Source organism: Aplidium turbinatum, chromosome 3 (assembly GCF_918807975.1).
Source record: "Aplidium turbinatum chromosome 3, kaAplTurb1.1, whole genome shotgun sequence".
Classification (NCBI taxonomy): Eukaryota; Metazoa; Chordata; class Ascidiacea; order Aplousobranchia; family Polyclinidae; genus Aplidium; species Aplidium turbinatum.
The window spans coordinates 31792485-31808328 of record NC_137474.1 but is presented as its reverse complement, the minus strand read 5'-3'; the positions used below and the strand labels follow the sequence as shown (position 1 = coordinate 31808328).

The 15844-nt window shown below is 41.2% G+C and overlaps 1 protein-coding gene across 1 annotated transcript in view; it reads left to right on the top strand.

The window, feature by feature from the left end:
- Positions 1 to 15844, top strand: part of LOC145766262 (conserved oligomeric Golgi complex subunit 6-like) — a 48933-nt gene that overhangs the window by 25576 nt on the left and 7513 nt on the right. Inside the window, exons 4-10 of the mRNA XM_082577937.1 lie at positions 3771 to 3941; positions 7134 to 7216; positions 7722 to 7886; positions 11748 to 12025; positions 12556 to 12712; positions 14375 to 14498; positions 15016 to 15147. Of these exons, the coding sequence (XP_082434063.1) occupies positions 3771 to 3941; positions 7134 to 7216; positions 7722 to 7886; positions 11748 to 12025; positions 12556 to 12712; positions 14375 to 14498; positions 15016 to 15147 (1110 nt within the window). The remainder of the gene's footprint in view (positions 1 to 3770; positions 3942 to 7133; positions 7217 to 7721; positions 7887 to 11747; positions 12026 to 12555; positions 12713 to 14374; positions 14499 to 15015; positions 15148 to 15844) is intronic.

Below are 15844 nucleotides of genomic sequence, written 5' to 3'. Positions count from 1 at the left end.
CTCTTGTTTCATGCTAATAAATCTAGTTCGTTAAATCTGGTTCGTTCGTTACTTTAATTAAATCTAGTTCGTTGCTAAACTTTATGTTGTGCTTAGCAGAGTCGCAGTCCATCAACCGCTAGCCAACGCAGACGCATAGCATGTGTTTTGGTCGAGCTTTGTTTATAATAATTAACGGTAGGTCGAACGTAGCGATAACTCCGAGTGTGGCAATAAAAGCAATCCTAGTGTGACGACATAATTACGTCATCCATCTGCGTGACATTTCGCTGAATTTACGTTGCTGCTGATGAAACACGCTTTCGCCCCCACGGCCAAAAAAATAGTTAGGCGCCTATGCTCCAATGCGATGTTTAAGTCAATGATGAACTATGTTCATCGTGTGGAAACAATCTTATTTTTTGTCGAGGCATCCCGGAATGCAGATCTCAATCTCCATTTGCAAGCTGGTGAGGAACTGAATAAGTTGTTCTTTGCCCTGGATCGGATAAAGTACAAGCGCCTTTGGCCACGGTATATTGCAGATATGCATGACCTGAAGAGCAGAGACTTGGCGCGAACTTCAAGAAGGCAATGTATCTGTTACCAAGAGTGAGGTCCCATTTGTGTCTATTGGTGCAGATCATGCATGTGAGCAGTTGAACAAGATGATGAAAGTCCACTCTGGACTAACTGGCATTTCTAACAACACGAATGCCCGACAACGGTTTTTCCTGGCTGCACCAGAGATGTCGTGCCTCTCAGAAGAGTTCAAAGAGCAGTTTGGAGTCACTTCTTCCAAAACAAAAAGTCACCCTGAAGTACAACCAGCCATCGTCAGGAAAGAGCATGAAGCTGTTGACAAGATAAAAGCTACCATACTGAGTCACGGAAATCCATTCGCAGTTGAAGGTGATGGGTTGTATAACTTCATCACACACGCATGTGTTCCACAAGAAAATGTCAAACAGATCCTGACCGTCGATGAGCAGGGACAACAGCTATACGAAGAGTATGTTGCAGAACGCATTAATGGTGATGTCAGCTTATGGGCACCAGTTAAGAAGCAGAACAACCCCATGTACATGTCAAGAAACAAGAAGCAAACAGTCAAGGTTCGTGACCAGTTGGTCGATCTTAAAGAAACAAAAGATCTGTACGGGCGCTTCATGGTCCTATCCAGATCAAGCCGGGACATTGACCAGAAGAACGCTATCGGAAACTATGAGTTCACCCTCACACCGAGAGCACTATTCGCTCCAGATGGATCAGTTCTACCATGCACTGATAAATCAAAGCTCATCCATTGCCTGCAGAATCTGGTTGAAACTGATGGAACAGAGCAAGATGCGCATGAACCAGCATCGGGTAGACAGAGAGTTGGCACTGCTGATACAGAACTGTTATCATCGGCATTGCACATGAATAAGAAAATTGCCATCCTGGTGTTCGATACGTACAAGTCTGACTCTTTGAAACAGAAAACTAGAGCAAGACGACAAAAAGACAAAGATCCCGTCCAATACCAAATCATGGATGACACCAGGATCAAGCACATACCACTGAGTAGGTTCCTGTCCCATGACCAAACGAAAGCAGATTTGACACAGTACCTTGCTGAAGAAGTAATCGGATATAATAAGCATTCTCCAAAGCTGGTGATAACTTCAGCGTCAGGCCACACCAGAAGCAATCGGAACATCACGTTTGAAGTGAACAATCACGAAGAAGCTGGCACCTTGATGATCTGCCTCGCAGCATCAGCATCACAGCGGAGTCCTGGTGCGCAGTTAGTCTTCTTCAGTCCGGACACAGACGTTCTAGTCCTTGCTGTAGCAAACTACGACCAACTCTGCAAAAACTCGTCCATTTCCATGCTATCAGGTACACTGGCGATCGCACCAATATGTAGAGCTCTAGGACAAGAGAAGGCGAAAGCATTACCCGTATTCCATGCTTTCAGTGGAGCTGATAATGTTGGTAGATTCTCAGGAGTGGGTAAAACCAAGTGGTTCCAAAAGTACTTGAAAGCAGGAATGGAAACAATCAGTGCACTAATGCAGTTACCTGAGGACGGCACACTCTCTCAGAATGTGAAAGAAATGCTGGCCAGCTTTGTGTGCACGATCTACTGCCCGAAGGGTGTCCACATAAACAACATTCCAGAACTGAGATGGCACCTGTTTTGCAAGAACTTGGCGGAGAATCAAAACTTGCCCCCAACAATTGGTGCATTAGAGGAGCATGTTGAACGCGTGCGAGTTCAGAGTCGTGTCTGGTGCCAAGCCACTCTCATGTGGCAACAGCACCTTGATCCACTTCGGCATGGCTACCATCTGGATGAAAGTGGGATTTCACTTATCACAACAAAGATTCTACCTGCACCACAAGCCATCATTCATCTAGTCCGATGCCAATGCAAAACCAACTGCTCAACCCAGAGATGTTCGTGTCGAAGGAACAACTTGACCTGCACCGACTTGTGTCTGTGTGGGATAGACTGCTAAATGACATTGACTGTAATGCTGGAAATGAGACTAAGGACAGTGATGACGAAATGTGAAATAACAGCTGTTCAGTTTGGTCGTGTTTGCATGGGTGTAGTGATGTACTGTACATTGGTAGTGGTATGTTGAAAATGATCCTCGCTATCAGACTATACAGATATTGTAAATATATACAGTATTACAGCTGTTAGAAACTTGAATTGTTTTTCTTTTCTCTTCAAAATATGACAATGGTGTTCAGGCTTGCTTCTAATGAATTCCTTATTCAACATAACTTAGCACTAGCATGTTGAATGAATTTTATGTCTCAACTAATAAGTAGTAATAGGCTATAACGAAATATAATTTTGGCGGCCATTTTGAAAACCAATATGGCGGATAATTGCAAAGTGGTTAACGCTCAGTATCTGGGTATGCTTCTAATGGATTCCTTGACCCTTAAAACATAGGATTAGCATGTTTGATGAAGTTTCTAAGTTTATTAGCAGCCGAGATAGAGCAAAATATATATTTTGCGGCGGCCATTTTGAAAATTCAAAATGGCGGCCATGCGGACATCTCTGCAAATGTAATCAACGTTTTTCAGATTCCTCATGGTCTAAGCTTTCCGAAAATGTATAGGTTTGCTAATCTCCCTAAAATTTTGAACGAAATTCTTTATATTGACATAGTGAACCTGACTATTAGTTTTCTTTTTTTACTCCCTTTCCTTTTTCAAAAAATTATATTTAACTTGTTATTCAGACATCACAATGAATGATTGTCCGCTTTTCCTTAGTAACATCTTCAAAACATTTCTAAATTTTGCTTGATAAACAAATTGCCTTTGACGTATAGCTTTTAATTTTCTGCTTATGTGTTTTTCAGTATGCGCCTGATGATTGTACCTCGCAGTACATGAAACCAATGGTAGCGCAAACTTTTTGTAGTTGAACAAATAATGATTTACATTAGCTCTGTCTTTTAAACATTGAGCACTTTTATTTGCAACTGCTGCAATCAATTTCTGGATTATACGTTATTTGATATATAAACTGCAGGTTTTACAAAAGTCTTGGCAATATTTTGCCAAAAAGAAAACTTCGTTTCTGTTTGTATCACACCATGTCACAGGGTTTCGGTTAACGATTGCAGCTATTTAATATGGTTCAACTTTAGGTTTAACGCACTCAGTACTGGATACGCCTCACTCAGTACTGTAAATAAATGATAGCAGTGTAGTTTGTTTCAAATGAACATTCATCCAAATTACTCATTGTTAAAGAATCATTCATCTTTCTAAAGACGACAAAAGAACAAACACAAGAGCTCATCACCAAGACTAGTGAACTCCAGTCCGAAGGTCAGAAGCTGCAGCTGCACGCTGAGATCACCGATGCTTTTCTGGAAAAGTTCCAGCTGAAACCAGAAGAAGCAAAAATATTTCGAGGTGTCAGAGATGGCCAATTGCATCCTGTAAGTTGAAGAAGTTTCTAGGCACTGCACAGTGCACACCAGGTCATTGCGCTCGCACAGTTGTTTAGTTTAATTAACAAAGTTTAATTTTAATCAACCAGACTAGCCCAACTCTGAAACAAAGTTTTGCTCGTAAATCATTGATACCAAACTTAATAACAAATGTCAACTACCATTGCTAATACTCGGTGTTGTACGCGTCAATAAAATAAATTGACAGTGTCAGCACGAATTGCCTAAAAACTTCACGGCGTTAACTACTGCGTAAGGTCTTAAAGAAATTGACGTCGTCAGCGCTAATTTCTAGCGCTATTTTAGCCACTGTCTCATAAAACGGAAGTATTTCAACCAAGTTTAGGCTAACAATAGCTATAAATAAAAAGCAGGTATTATGTTTTGAGACTGTGTTGTAAGTAGCTGCTTAACCTATTAGTTATTTCCTTGTAGAAACACAAGCATTTTAAAACGTTTGTCTGACAATCTGCTGCGTTTGGGACGCATAATGTCCTTTCCAAGTGAAAACATGCGTTCCACAGCTGCGCCGCGCTGGATGGTATTGGTGTGTTGTATTTCAAAAACAAGCCTTGAAAACGTTTACTCTGAAAGGTATAACTGTTCTAATCTAAGCGTGCTGTGATGGTTTAGCACATATAAATCTTTTAGCGAGTTCCACTGCACCAACATCGTTTTTTTCAGGGGCATAGAGCTCTTGAAATAAAGTATCTTCAACCTCTGCGATGACCTTCATTGATTTTTTGCTTTCTCTCTCTGATCCTTCGTTTTCGATACTGCTCACGATATGAGTGACCACCATTTGACGAACTTCTTTCGCTTGTATTCCAGGGAGCCATTCCAACCAACGCGAAAACCAGTAATTCGAATGTCACGCTGGCCAGAATACATTGTGAAACGAAATTTTCCATGAAAACAAAAAATGACGCATTGCGTGTGACGCTTAAAATCGGCAAAATAGTTGACAGCGCTATCACTTCTGTCAACTAAAAAATAAACTGACGGCGCTAGCCTCAGCGTCAACAAAAAGTTGACGCCGTCAAATTGACGGTGTCAACGTACAACACTGCTAATTCTTCCGTCTGCTCCCTGACAGACACATGGTCCATATGATGATGATGGAACTTGTGCAAAACCGCAGTTTTACCCTCACAACCGGTAGCGGTCGTCGAAGCAGACTACGCCGACTTAAAAACGGCGTCCCACAAGGCTCAGTCTTGGCTCCTCTCCTGTTCAACATATACACCTACGACTTGCCCCCTACCATCTCCAGGAAATATGCTTACGCAGACGACCTGGCACTCCTGCACTCAGCAGGAAACTGGCAGTCAGTGGAGAGGAACCTCAGCCAAGACATGCAAACACTATCAGCATACCTCCAGAAATGGAAGCTACAGCTCAGCAAGTCAAAGACAGTGTCGGCGGCCTTCCACCTTAACAACCGGGAGGCACAGCGTGAGATAAACATCAAGATTGATGGGGAACGCCTGCCCTACTGTGCCGAACCTACATACCTCGGCATAACCCTGGACAGGTCACTCACGTACCGCCGGCACTTGAAGTCACTGCGCAAAAAACTATCTACACGCGTCGCACTTTTGAGGCGATTGGCGGGTTCCGGCTGGGGAGCTGGTGCTAAAACTCTTCGTACAGCTACCCTAGCCCTTGTTCATTCCACCGCTGAGTACTGCGCGCCGGTCTGGTGTCGTAGTTCTCACACCCACCAGATTGATACCGCCATCAACGACGCACTGCGTACTGTGACTGGATGCCTGCGTCCCACTCCAACTGCCTACCCATCCTAGCAGGCATCCAACCTGCTGAGCTACGTCGTAAAGGAGCCACGATTTTTCTTGCTCGTCGCACTTTGGACCCGGACCATCTCCTCCATGCAACATTCAAGAGACCACCACCTATAAAGCAGCGGCTGAAATCAAGACGCCCCTTTGTGCCTGCCGCACAACAATTCCTTAAGAACGCAGAAGAACTTGGTTTAAGTGCGGCACACTGGACGAACCACATGTGGAACACGGAGTTGCAAAATCACACCTCCACGCTCCGTGACTTCATACCCGACGCCGATCCCCGTCCACCAGGGATGTCCCTCGCAAGGCTTGCGTGGGTCAGGCTTAACTGCCTGCGAACTGGCGTCGGCCACTTTTGTTCGGACATGCACAAGTGGGGCCTGGCTCCTTCATCAGAATGCGAGTGTGGTGCCACGGAACAGACCGCAGACCATGTCATCCACCACTGCCTAACCCACCGGCCTCCACACGGTGCGCATGGTCTGAGAATCCTGGACGACGAGACTGCTGAGTGGCTGAAGATTTCCTGCCCTCCAATCTAGCCTGGAAAGATCGCTCTTACGCCATCATCATCACTGCTAATACTGTGCTAAATATCTGTGACTCCCGATGTGTTCCATAAACTATAAAGTAATGCCATTGATAGACAACAGGGGTTAAGCTAATTCAACTGAAGTAGATTCAATTTGTTGCCCAATGACCTATTTACAAATGCACTCATAACGTTGAATCAATGTAAAAATAAGGGATTTTACTGTCTGGTTTGCTTGCTGAAGATAAACATGATACACAATGGCTTATCGTTTTAACCCTCTTAAAGATAAAATAACTTTTTTTATATTCCGTCCAACCGTCCATAGCATCTAACCAAATAACATTCCTTTGTTAGATGGACTTTTAAGGAGAAAAGTGTTAAGAGCTTAATATTTGCGAAAGTATTTTTAATTAATTTGAGAATGTAATCAATAAATTTCATTGGCGTAGTTGGTTAAAGCGTAAGCAATAATATTGAAGAAGAAAATTACAGTAAGGTATGTAAAGTTGTAAACTGGTTGTATCGGCTTTTATGCTCGATCTTGTTTAGTCTTCTATTTCATTTGATAAGTGTTAAAGTGATACCCCACTCTTATTTTTAATACCGTAACATTGAACTCAATAGAATTCGTGTGTATCTACTGACACGAAATCATTTTAAACCAAACCACTATTGGACCGAAATGAACTACCAATTGAATTATTTCTAGTTGTTGTGTACACTGTGCAGCATAATTGTAATACCTTTATATTTTTCCACAACAGCGCATTTTGCTCTGTTGCACCAGTCCCGGATATTAAATACCTGTAAAGAACCCCACTTCAAACTTTTCTTTGTCAGGGTTTCTTCAAAGTCTTGGACAAAGTGCAAAGAATCCATTCTGACGTCAAGGTCTTGCTGCGAACTAACCAACAAACTGCGGGGTACGTTAAGCATTTCCCAGTCAGCAAGTCAGTCATTTTTGGTGGCGTGGCCGAGTTGTGAGAACGTCTGCGCGACGCTCAAAAGACGTCGGTTCGACACCGCTTCAGAGCACTCGGCTGTGTTTCGGCAAGACACTCGGCATCCAAACTACTATAAGCAGCTGACTATGTTCCTTCTCTGCTTCAAATTGTCTGTTGTGTTGCATGCGTGATCGCTATGTAGTGTGTACTGCATGTTGTGGAGATGGGCACAGAAAAAAAATGTTACTATTGTTTCAACATCTACAGCAGAATCAATGCAAGAAAAATCTCGATTGCTAACTGGGTAGTTTTAAAAAGAAAAGTATGACAAATATGTAACGATATAAAATAGCTCATATTTGAATATTGTCAATGTCAACTTAGTTATATAAATATATATAGACGTTTGCCCGTAATGCTTATTTATATGTCAATAAGACGTAAACTGCAAAAAAAACCTATTACTCTTTACTTAATTTTGAAGGTTGGAAATCATGGAGCAGATGGCATTACAGCAAGAGTCAGCATATGAGAGGTTGTACAGATGGAGTCAGTCACAATGTCGGGCGATGACTTCTGACGCCCTTGATATTCTCCCCTTGCAACAACAAGCCCTGAAAGCATTGCAAAACAGACCTGTTCTATTCTCGTACGTTTTTAATGTATTCCATGCATTGCAGTGGTACGACTCAGCCAGCAAAAGTTGCCATTGTTGGGAACATCGTAAAACAAGGCAACTTTTGCTAGATGGATGCTATGCTTGCTACTAGCTTTTATACAGAGGGTTCAAACCTTGTGTAGACAAGTACAGTACATCCAAACAGGAAAACTTAACAGTACATTAACAGTACATCCAAACCTTAACAGTACATCCAAACAGGAAAAAATTTACACATATAAAGAAAAATACAAAGAAAAATACAAAGAAAAGTATAAATAAACAAAATGTACTCTTATTTTTCAATATATTCTCCCATATATCCTCCCTTCGCCTTCACCAAACGCCTTAGTCTGTTGTGTACTTACTTGGCTGCATGAGTTATTTGAGAAAAAAAACGTTTTTTGCATATTCGTGAGAATCGTGACAAAAATGTTCTTAGCACATTTTCTTCTTGGGTTAGTAGTAGTAGTCCACATTAATTATGGAAAATCAGTGAAATGATGAATTCACATGTTTACTTAATGTTAAAGGAAATCACAAAATACATTTGAGAGCGAGGAACAGCGATAATAAAAATCACAATGTAAGAAACCAACACCGAGATGGATGTAAGTTTTGTTTACGCTGATTGGGCATTGAATTTCTGCTGTTCTCAACTACTTGAAGAATATTTTGAAATGAAACTTCTGTCTTAGAAGTGTCAATAAAGTCTTGGCACAGCTTGAGACCCCTTACTGCTGCAGCATTAACAACACAAACATTTAAAACCCGTTTCTTTGCTTCACAGTAGCTGCCGTTCTGGTACCAATCGACAACACCAACACTTAAAAAGGTCGGGTCAATCCTCAAGATTCTGAAGAAGCTCCAAGAATCTTCTCCAACAAAAGAGCTCAATTCATCTGTTGGTTTTGTAGGAAAGGAGGGTTTGCCAAAATCACTTCCTTCTCTTTTCAAAGAATGTCCAGTATATTCGAAGCTTATCAGCTTTTGAACAATTTTTTGCTTTGTCCTGTCAGACACACTGCTATCGAAATGGGCAAGGGGTATAAGTTCTTCACTAAGATACCACGTGTGCCCCTTTAGAGCTTTAAGAGCTGATTTGGCCATACTGCTTTCGATTTCTTCATACTCAAGGAGGTTGTTGATAAGTTCTAGGTCTTTGCAAGGAGCAGAAGTTGACACAGAAGCGGTTAGCCACCATGGCACATAGGAATAGACAAAAAGCTGAACAAATTTTTGGATTTTCTTTAGCTGTTGCTTTGAACATATAAAACCTGCAAGAAGATCTCTAGTAATGTCCTCAAGTTCTAGGTCGTTGCAAGGAGCAGAAGTTGACACAGAAGCGGTTAGCCACCATGGCATATAGGAATGTACAACAAGGTGAACAAATTTTTGGATTTTCTTTAGCTGTTGCTTTGAACATATAAAACCTGCAGGAAGATCTCTAGTAATAACTTTAGTCAGAAGAACGATCTTGATGCAGTATAAAATCTTGGCCATCCATCTGGCTTTGTGACAAGCACCCGGACGTAGAAAACCTCCAAAATTCTCAGCTCTCTCACCAAGATACAAAAGCACTAGTTTGACTAGCTCCTTGTAATCACCCCTCACAAATCCTTGTGCTAGGGCTTCATAGCAGATCTTCACAATCATCTCCTTCTTGATCCTCATATCTGCTGGCATAGGTGTAGTGCACCTATGCCAGCAGATATGAGGGATGTGCACTGTGCACTTGTGCAGGGATGTCTAGGTCTGCATGGCAACATTTATGACTAATTGACTCAAAGTTCTCCTTAAACCTGTGAGAATATAAACACATTTTACACTACTAAAATTGCTACATTTCACTTCAACCTCAACTTGCAATTCGCTAAATCTCCCCATTTCTTGTAGTGGAATGATGAGCAAGAAAGCACAGCAGGACCTGACGACAAGTAGGGAGTCGTGAACCAGTAATGACTTTATCTTCTTCACCAGGAATTATGTCAAGCAAATACACCTTGGATCTTTAAACTTTGACATAGCATGTAATATAAATTAGCACTCACCACCATAAAAATTGCCTAAACATTACCGTAAACACAATGTTAGTGTTCAGTTTCGATGCTTTTAACAAAGCAAAACATGAGGAAACTTGGGTTTAAACTTTGAAGAGTTACAGCTTCTGTAGCCTGCTTCTCCAGGTGTTCCTAAGAAGAAAAAAAGTGAAAATGATAAAACATTTAATTATTCATATGTAACAATTTTTCACAAAATTTTTACAAAAAACTGTTTTTTCTCAAATAACTAAAAAACTACACATTTTAGGCAAATAGTTTCTTCACAAGTCTAATACAAATTTGCTTATTCTGCATCGATTGAGCTATAGCACGACCTTCTATCATGTCTAGGAGCCGAGATATAGCAAAAACACCTCTAAAAATGCATCGCTCACCCCCCGAAAACTTTAGTGGCCACGGGCCACCTCTAAACCTTGACCATTTTTTTTAAACTTTACATGAATCTTATACAGGTAAAACCTCACCACCAAAGAAAAGGTAGGCAAATTCTGAAAAGGTCGGGGCGGCTGTCTCTCCATAGTTTTGGCCAAAGGAATTATGGCCTTCATCCTCTCCTGATTTAAACCCAATGGACTTCGCAATATGGAGTATCTTGGAGAGTAAAGCCTGTTCTTCAAATCATTCATGCGTTGTAGCTCTGATGGCAACATTGCACACTTGTTGGGAAAAAAATATCAGACACCATCCATACGTGCTTCATGCAGCCAAGTGCACAACAGGCTAAGGCGTTTGGTGAAGGCAAAGAGAGGATATACTGAAAAATAAGAGTACATTTTGTTTATTTATACTTTTCTTTTTATTTTTCTTTATATATATTGTAAATTTTTTCCTGTTTGGATGTACTGTTATTTCAATAAATATTGGTCTACGCTTGGTTTGATCACGCTATATTTTATAATTCATACACGAAATTTAACAGGCATTTGATTGAAAAATTCAACACGTTTTAATCCTAAAGAAAATCTGCACCACGTCGATTTGGTTTTCCTTTAGCTTTTGCTACAGTTTATCTGTGTTTTTGTATGAAATTATGCAGCCCACAGGCTTTCAACACTAAAGAAATTTTCAACAGACTTGTTTTAAAAGCCTTTATAGGTTTTTCAGCCACTTCAGTTTGTATGTTGTTGCCGATTATAATTCAACTCTGTGGAGTTGTGAAATACATCAGTGCTCTCACACATGATGCTCGTTGTCTCTAAGCTAGTTCTTAAAAGTGTTTCCGCTCTGATGAACTTTACTTTATCGTTGCGGATGTCCGTGGCACCCCATAAGACCTGACTCACTTAACCAATAATCTTGAAACAACGGAACAGTGGCTAAGCTTATGACGCTGAATGGAATTTGCACTTGTTCCAATTATTTTCTCCACCTCCTCTATTCTGATGACAGCGTCAGTTTCATTGCCGCCATTTCCTCTGAACCTTACTCGGCGATTATTAGCATCCAATTGCGTTTGCATTACATATTACTGCCGAGGTATGTCAGTTACCCATCACTTTCGATCGTTAAATGTTGAATCCCTTTTGCAAGTCAAGAGTACATGTGTCTTCGTTTTCTTGCATTCCTGAGGAATGTGTCGTATCAACACTCAACATAAAGTAGGCTACACTAGCAATGGCTTTGGCATGGCCTTCAGTACCATTGTCCATTATATCGAGAGTTTAATTGGAGAGAGGTTTCTAATTTTGACATTATATATATTAGAATATTTTTGCAATGCTTTCAAGCGTTTAAATTCGATACAACAACATTGTAGTTGTAAAAAATGAATTCCTGTTTCGGTTTTCAGCTACACCATGGACGAATATATCACTGCAAGACGAGGGGCGGTCGTGCGTGGTTTCATAGATGCGCTGACCAGGGGTAGGCCAATAGCAGGAACACCCCCTACTACCCCCACGGGTGATGGGCCTGGCGAGCTCGGAAAAGTACGAAGTGGCCCTCGCCCCATTGAGCTTCACGCCCATGACCCTCAACGCTATATAGGCGACATGCTCGCATGGCTCCACCAAGCGGCTGCTTCTGAGAAAGAATGTCTCTCACAATTACTGTCCGATTGTGAAATATGTAAGTCACTGGATTTTCTAGTTGGCGTTAGCATTATTGTTTTTGCTTAGGTAATAAAAGTCAACCAAGGAGCTGCTATGCTGTCCCCTTTCACTGTAGTCTAGAAAACATTGTCAGTTTGAGGTGGTAAGCAGTTAGACCTTTGTCCAAAGAAGCTAACGAAGAAAATATGTATATTATATATACTGACTTGAAAAAGCTTGGCGGTTAATTGGTCGTTTGGTTTTGGTTGATTGTTAGTTTGTTGTAATTTCACTTCGTTTCCATGCTATGCACAAATATATGCTTTACTACCCGAACCACTTTTTCTGCACGATTTAAATTTTGCAAAGCTTTGCCACCTTTCTCCTTTCATTGGTATGTTGACAGATCACACATTATAGGTTAGTACTTGTTTTTAACCCCGACAGGCTGATAACAACAATTAGAATGAAATGAGTAAACGCACCACATGATAATAACGAGTGCTTCAACTTTGATTCTTCTTTGCATCGCGAAAGCCTAATATTTGACCCTACGTTGTTACTTAGCAACGGAAGACGTGTCACGTGACACACTCGCCCGAATCTTGGAAAGTGTCAGCCAGCCATTGAAGCTTCGTGTGGAGCAGGTCTTGGTTTCCGACCCTGGAACTTTTGTTCTTTTCAAGTTGACAACCTTACTCAAGTTCTACCACGATACCATCAGGTTAGTTTTGTAACTTGGTTTAAATTTGCGAAACTCATTTGGCTTCAGTGAAGTCTGCGGCTATGGTCTAAGGCTCTGAAGAGTTCAGACAGCCAAACCAAAATCCAGTCTTAACCAGTTTGGACCTGATATGGCATTAACCAGTCTGAACTTAAATCTTCCGGTGTTCGTTGCTCAAGCGAATTTTTATTCATGTTAGTTGGTGCTAGCTGTACGGTGGGTGACGCAGCTGATAAGATGGTGGCATTCCAATAATGCGATCCTGGTTTGACTTACCGCTGAAGATGTTGGTTAATAAACACCGCTCACCTCTATTTGAGGTGTAATAAGTTGGCTGGATGAAGTTTCTGAAGGAAGTGCGGCCGAGAGAAGGGAACTGGCCACCCTACTCCCATTAGTGCCGAAGGTTTAGTATAATGAGAACCTTATCTTTTCATTTTTCGACTTCCATTAAGTGAGTATGGGACGGCAACCTTGCTTGTTTTCACACTACGCTTAAAAACAGGTTGGTGGCAAACCTTAGCTTGGTGTTAGTTGTTCGCTTTGAATTTGGCAATCCGACAATTTCATTTCGAATTCCCAATAACTTTATCAGTAGTCCATCCAATTTGATATTTTTTAAGTTCAATGAAGGTACAAGGATTGTTCAAAAGAGTCTGCGTGTGATCTTGCTCCAAATTTTAATAAAAAAATAGCGCTACACTAATCGCCGAAATATTGCGAAATATGCTGATTGGAAGTTTTCTTTGAATCAACGCCTTAGATCAACTATTATTAACAGGCTTGTCCATGGGAATGGGATTCCCACGGGAATCCCATGGGAAATGTCCCATGGAATGGAATGGGATGGGATGGGACAGCACGAATTGCATTTCCCATGGGACAGTAGCTAGGCATTTTTATTGAAAAATATTTTAGACAGATTGTCAGAAATTCTTCTTGCAAAACTTAAAAATTAATACGATATGTTATGCTTGAATTGCTTTCATAGTTTACTTCACAATCATACAACACTCAAGTCCGAAAGCCATGTGGCCTGGTGTAAGGTGCTGCAGTCTGACAGACAGTTCGAGGTTTTGGAGGTTGTAGACATAAGCAGTGGCGTATCCTGGTTGATTTTCGTAGGCATGCAATGTAGGGAGGGTTATAGCCAATGTAAGGGGGTATGGGGGCATGCTCCCCCAGGAAAATTTTGCAAATTTGCCATAGGTTTTATAGCTTTTCTTGCAATCTGAGCTTTACTTAGCTGATAATTGTTTGAGCTGTTTTGCAAAAAATGAGGTTTGAAAGACATCATGAATCCAATGTATTAATTTTATATGTCTTGTTAAACATTCAATACCAGTTAGGCTAAAGCTTTTGAAATGCAATACAACGAATACCAGTTTAAAGTTTAAACCTGACCAGCTGAAATAGGATTAGATTACCGACTACCCAACCGAAAGATCCCTGGTGCTCGGTGACATCGCCAATGACGAAATCTGACTGAAAATTAACAACATTTATTGAATTGTATTTTGATGGGAATCCCATGGGATGGGACGGGACAGGCATGAATTGCTATGGGATGGGACAGAAAAAAATGTCCCATGGACAAGCCTGATTATTAAATATGAAGACACGATTCGATTTCGTTTGTTGATTTGATTTCGAAATTTACAGAGACATTTCTGGCGGAGATGACACTACCTCTCCCTTGCTGGAAATCATCAGCGACATGCATATTCTATGCCGCAAGCTCTTTTTCAACAGTCTCCAGTATCTTTCAAGTAAACTAATGGACAAGGTAAACGGTGATGTTTTGAAGGAGTTTGCTCCTCAAACTTATAAGTTTTATCCCAATCTACAGTGTTGTTTTTAACAAAGCATATAATACTTTATCAATGCTTATTTTGAGATTGGCTTAGCAGATGTCACGTGGGTAACGTTAACAATATTAAAACGTGAATTCAAATAATGAAAACGGCCAAACACATCACAACGATCTTCCTCATCTAATTGTTCATCGGAGCTTTGCAAGCAATTGTTCACAAATATTCTACAATACTGAAACACGTTATATAGAAGTTCCATACTCCTATCCACCGGGTATCGCCACCAAACAAATTCGGGGCTTTTCAAGCTTACACGACACACTATTTGCATCAGAGCAATGCCAACAATCTGTCCTGTGTCAGTGGTTTAAAGGTGTCGAAACTGTTGTCATTAGGCTTTGTTATAGCATTTTTGAGTACCGTGTTTAGAATATTCTCATTCTTTCAAGGTATATTCATTCAATGGTAAACAAGGATGTGTCTCTTTAGGTTGAGCTCCCCCCTGGGGATTTATCCCCACCCCGCACCTTAAACGACACACTACAGCTGCTCAGGAGTATGTTTGACTGTCACGATGCTTCCATATTGCCAACCAAGGAACGTCATGAAGACTTAGTTCAGGTATCTATGAGCAAATACCTAAAATGCTGTGTGAAGATTTTATCAGAATAGAAATTCTATTTTCAAACTGTTGTGTTCTTAGCTCATTCAATCAGAGTCATACTGGAATTCTCTTTTATTATAAAATTGCACAACCAAGATATAGTGTGAAACCTGCAAAGTAAGCCCAAAACGAGAAGTGCCAATTAACAAAAACATGCGGATGAATACAAAGCAAAAAAGAAGACCTGGGGGATACGAAAACAAAGTACATCGTTTCAATGCAAATAAACTAAAATACATAACACCTCCCCAATAAAATTTATGACCACCCATAACGAAGAGGTGGTTGGCGTCTTCTCTTTGATCGCCTTAATGTTTGTTCTTGATGCGATGACGATGATGGATCGTCGGTCGCTATCGGTGTCGATGAATCCTCGGTCGCAATCGGCGTCGATGAATCCTCAGTCGCAATCGGCGTCGATGGATCCTCGGTCGCAATCGGCGTCGATGGATCAGGAACCTCGTCAGCTGTCGATGAATTGGGAACCTCGTCATTTGTCGATGACGACGTGAAAGTAGTCTCTCCTGGGTCCCCGTCTTCCGGTGAGATGTAACGCGGACGTAGCTGGTCGATGTGGCGTCTCCATATTGGACCTCGAGGGTCCGCTCGAACCTGCAAACTATGACTCCGTGTCGCTTCACCGCGACGGCAGGA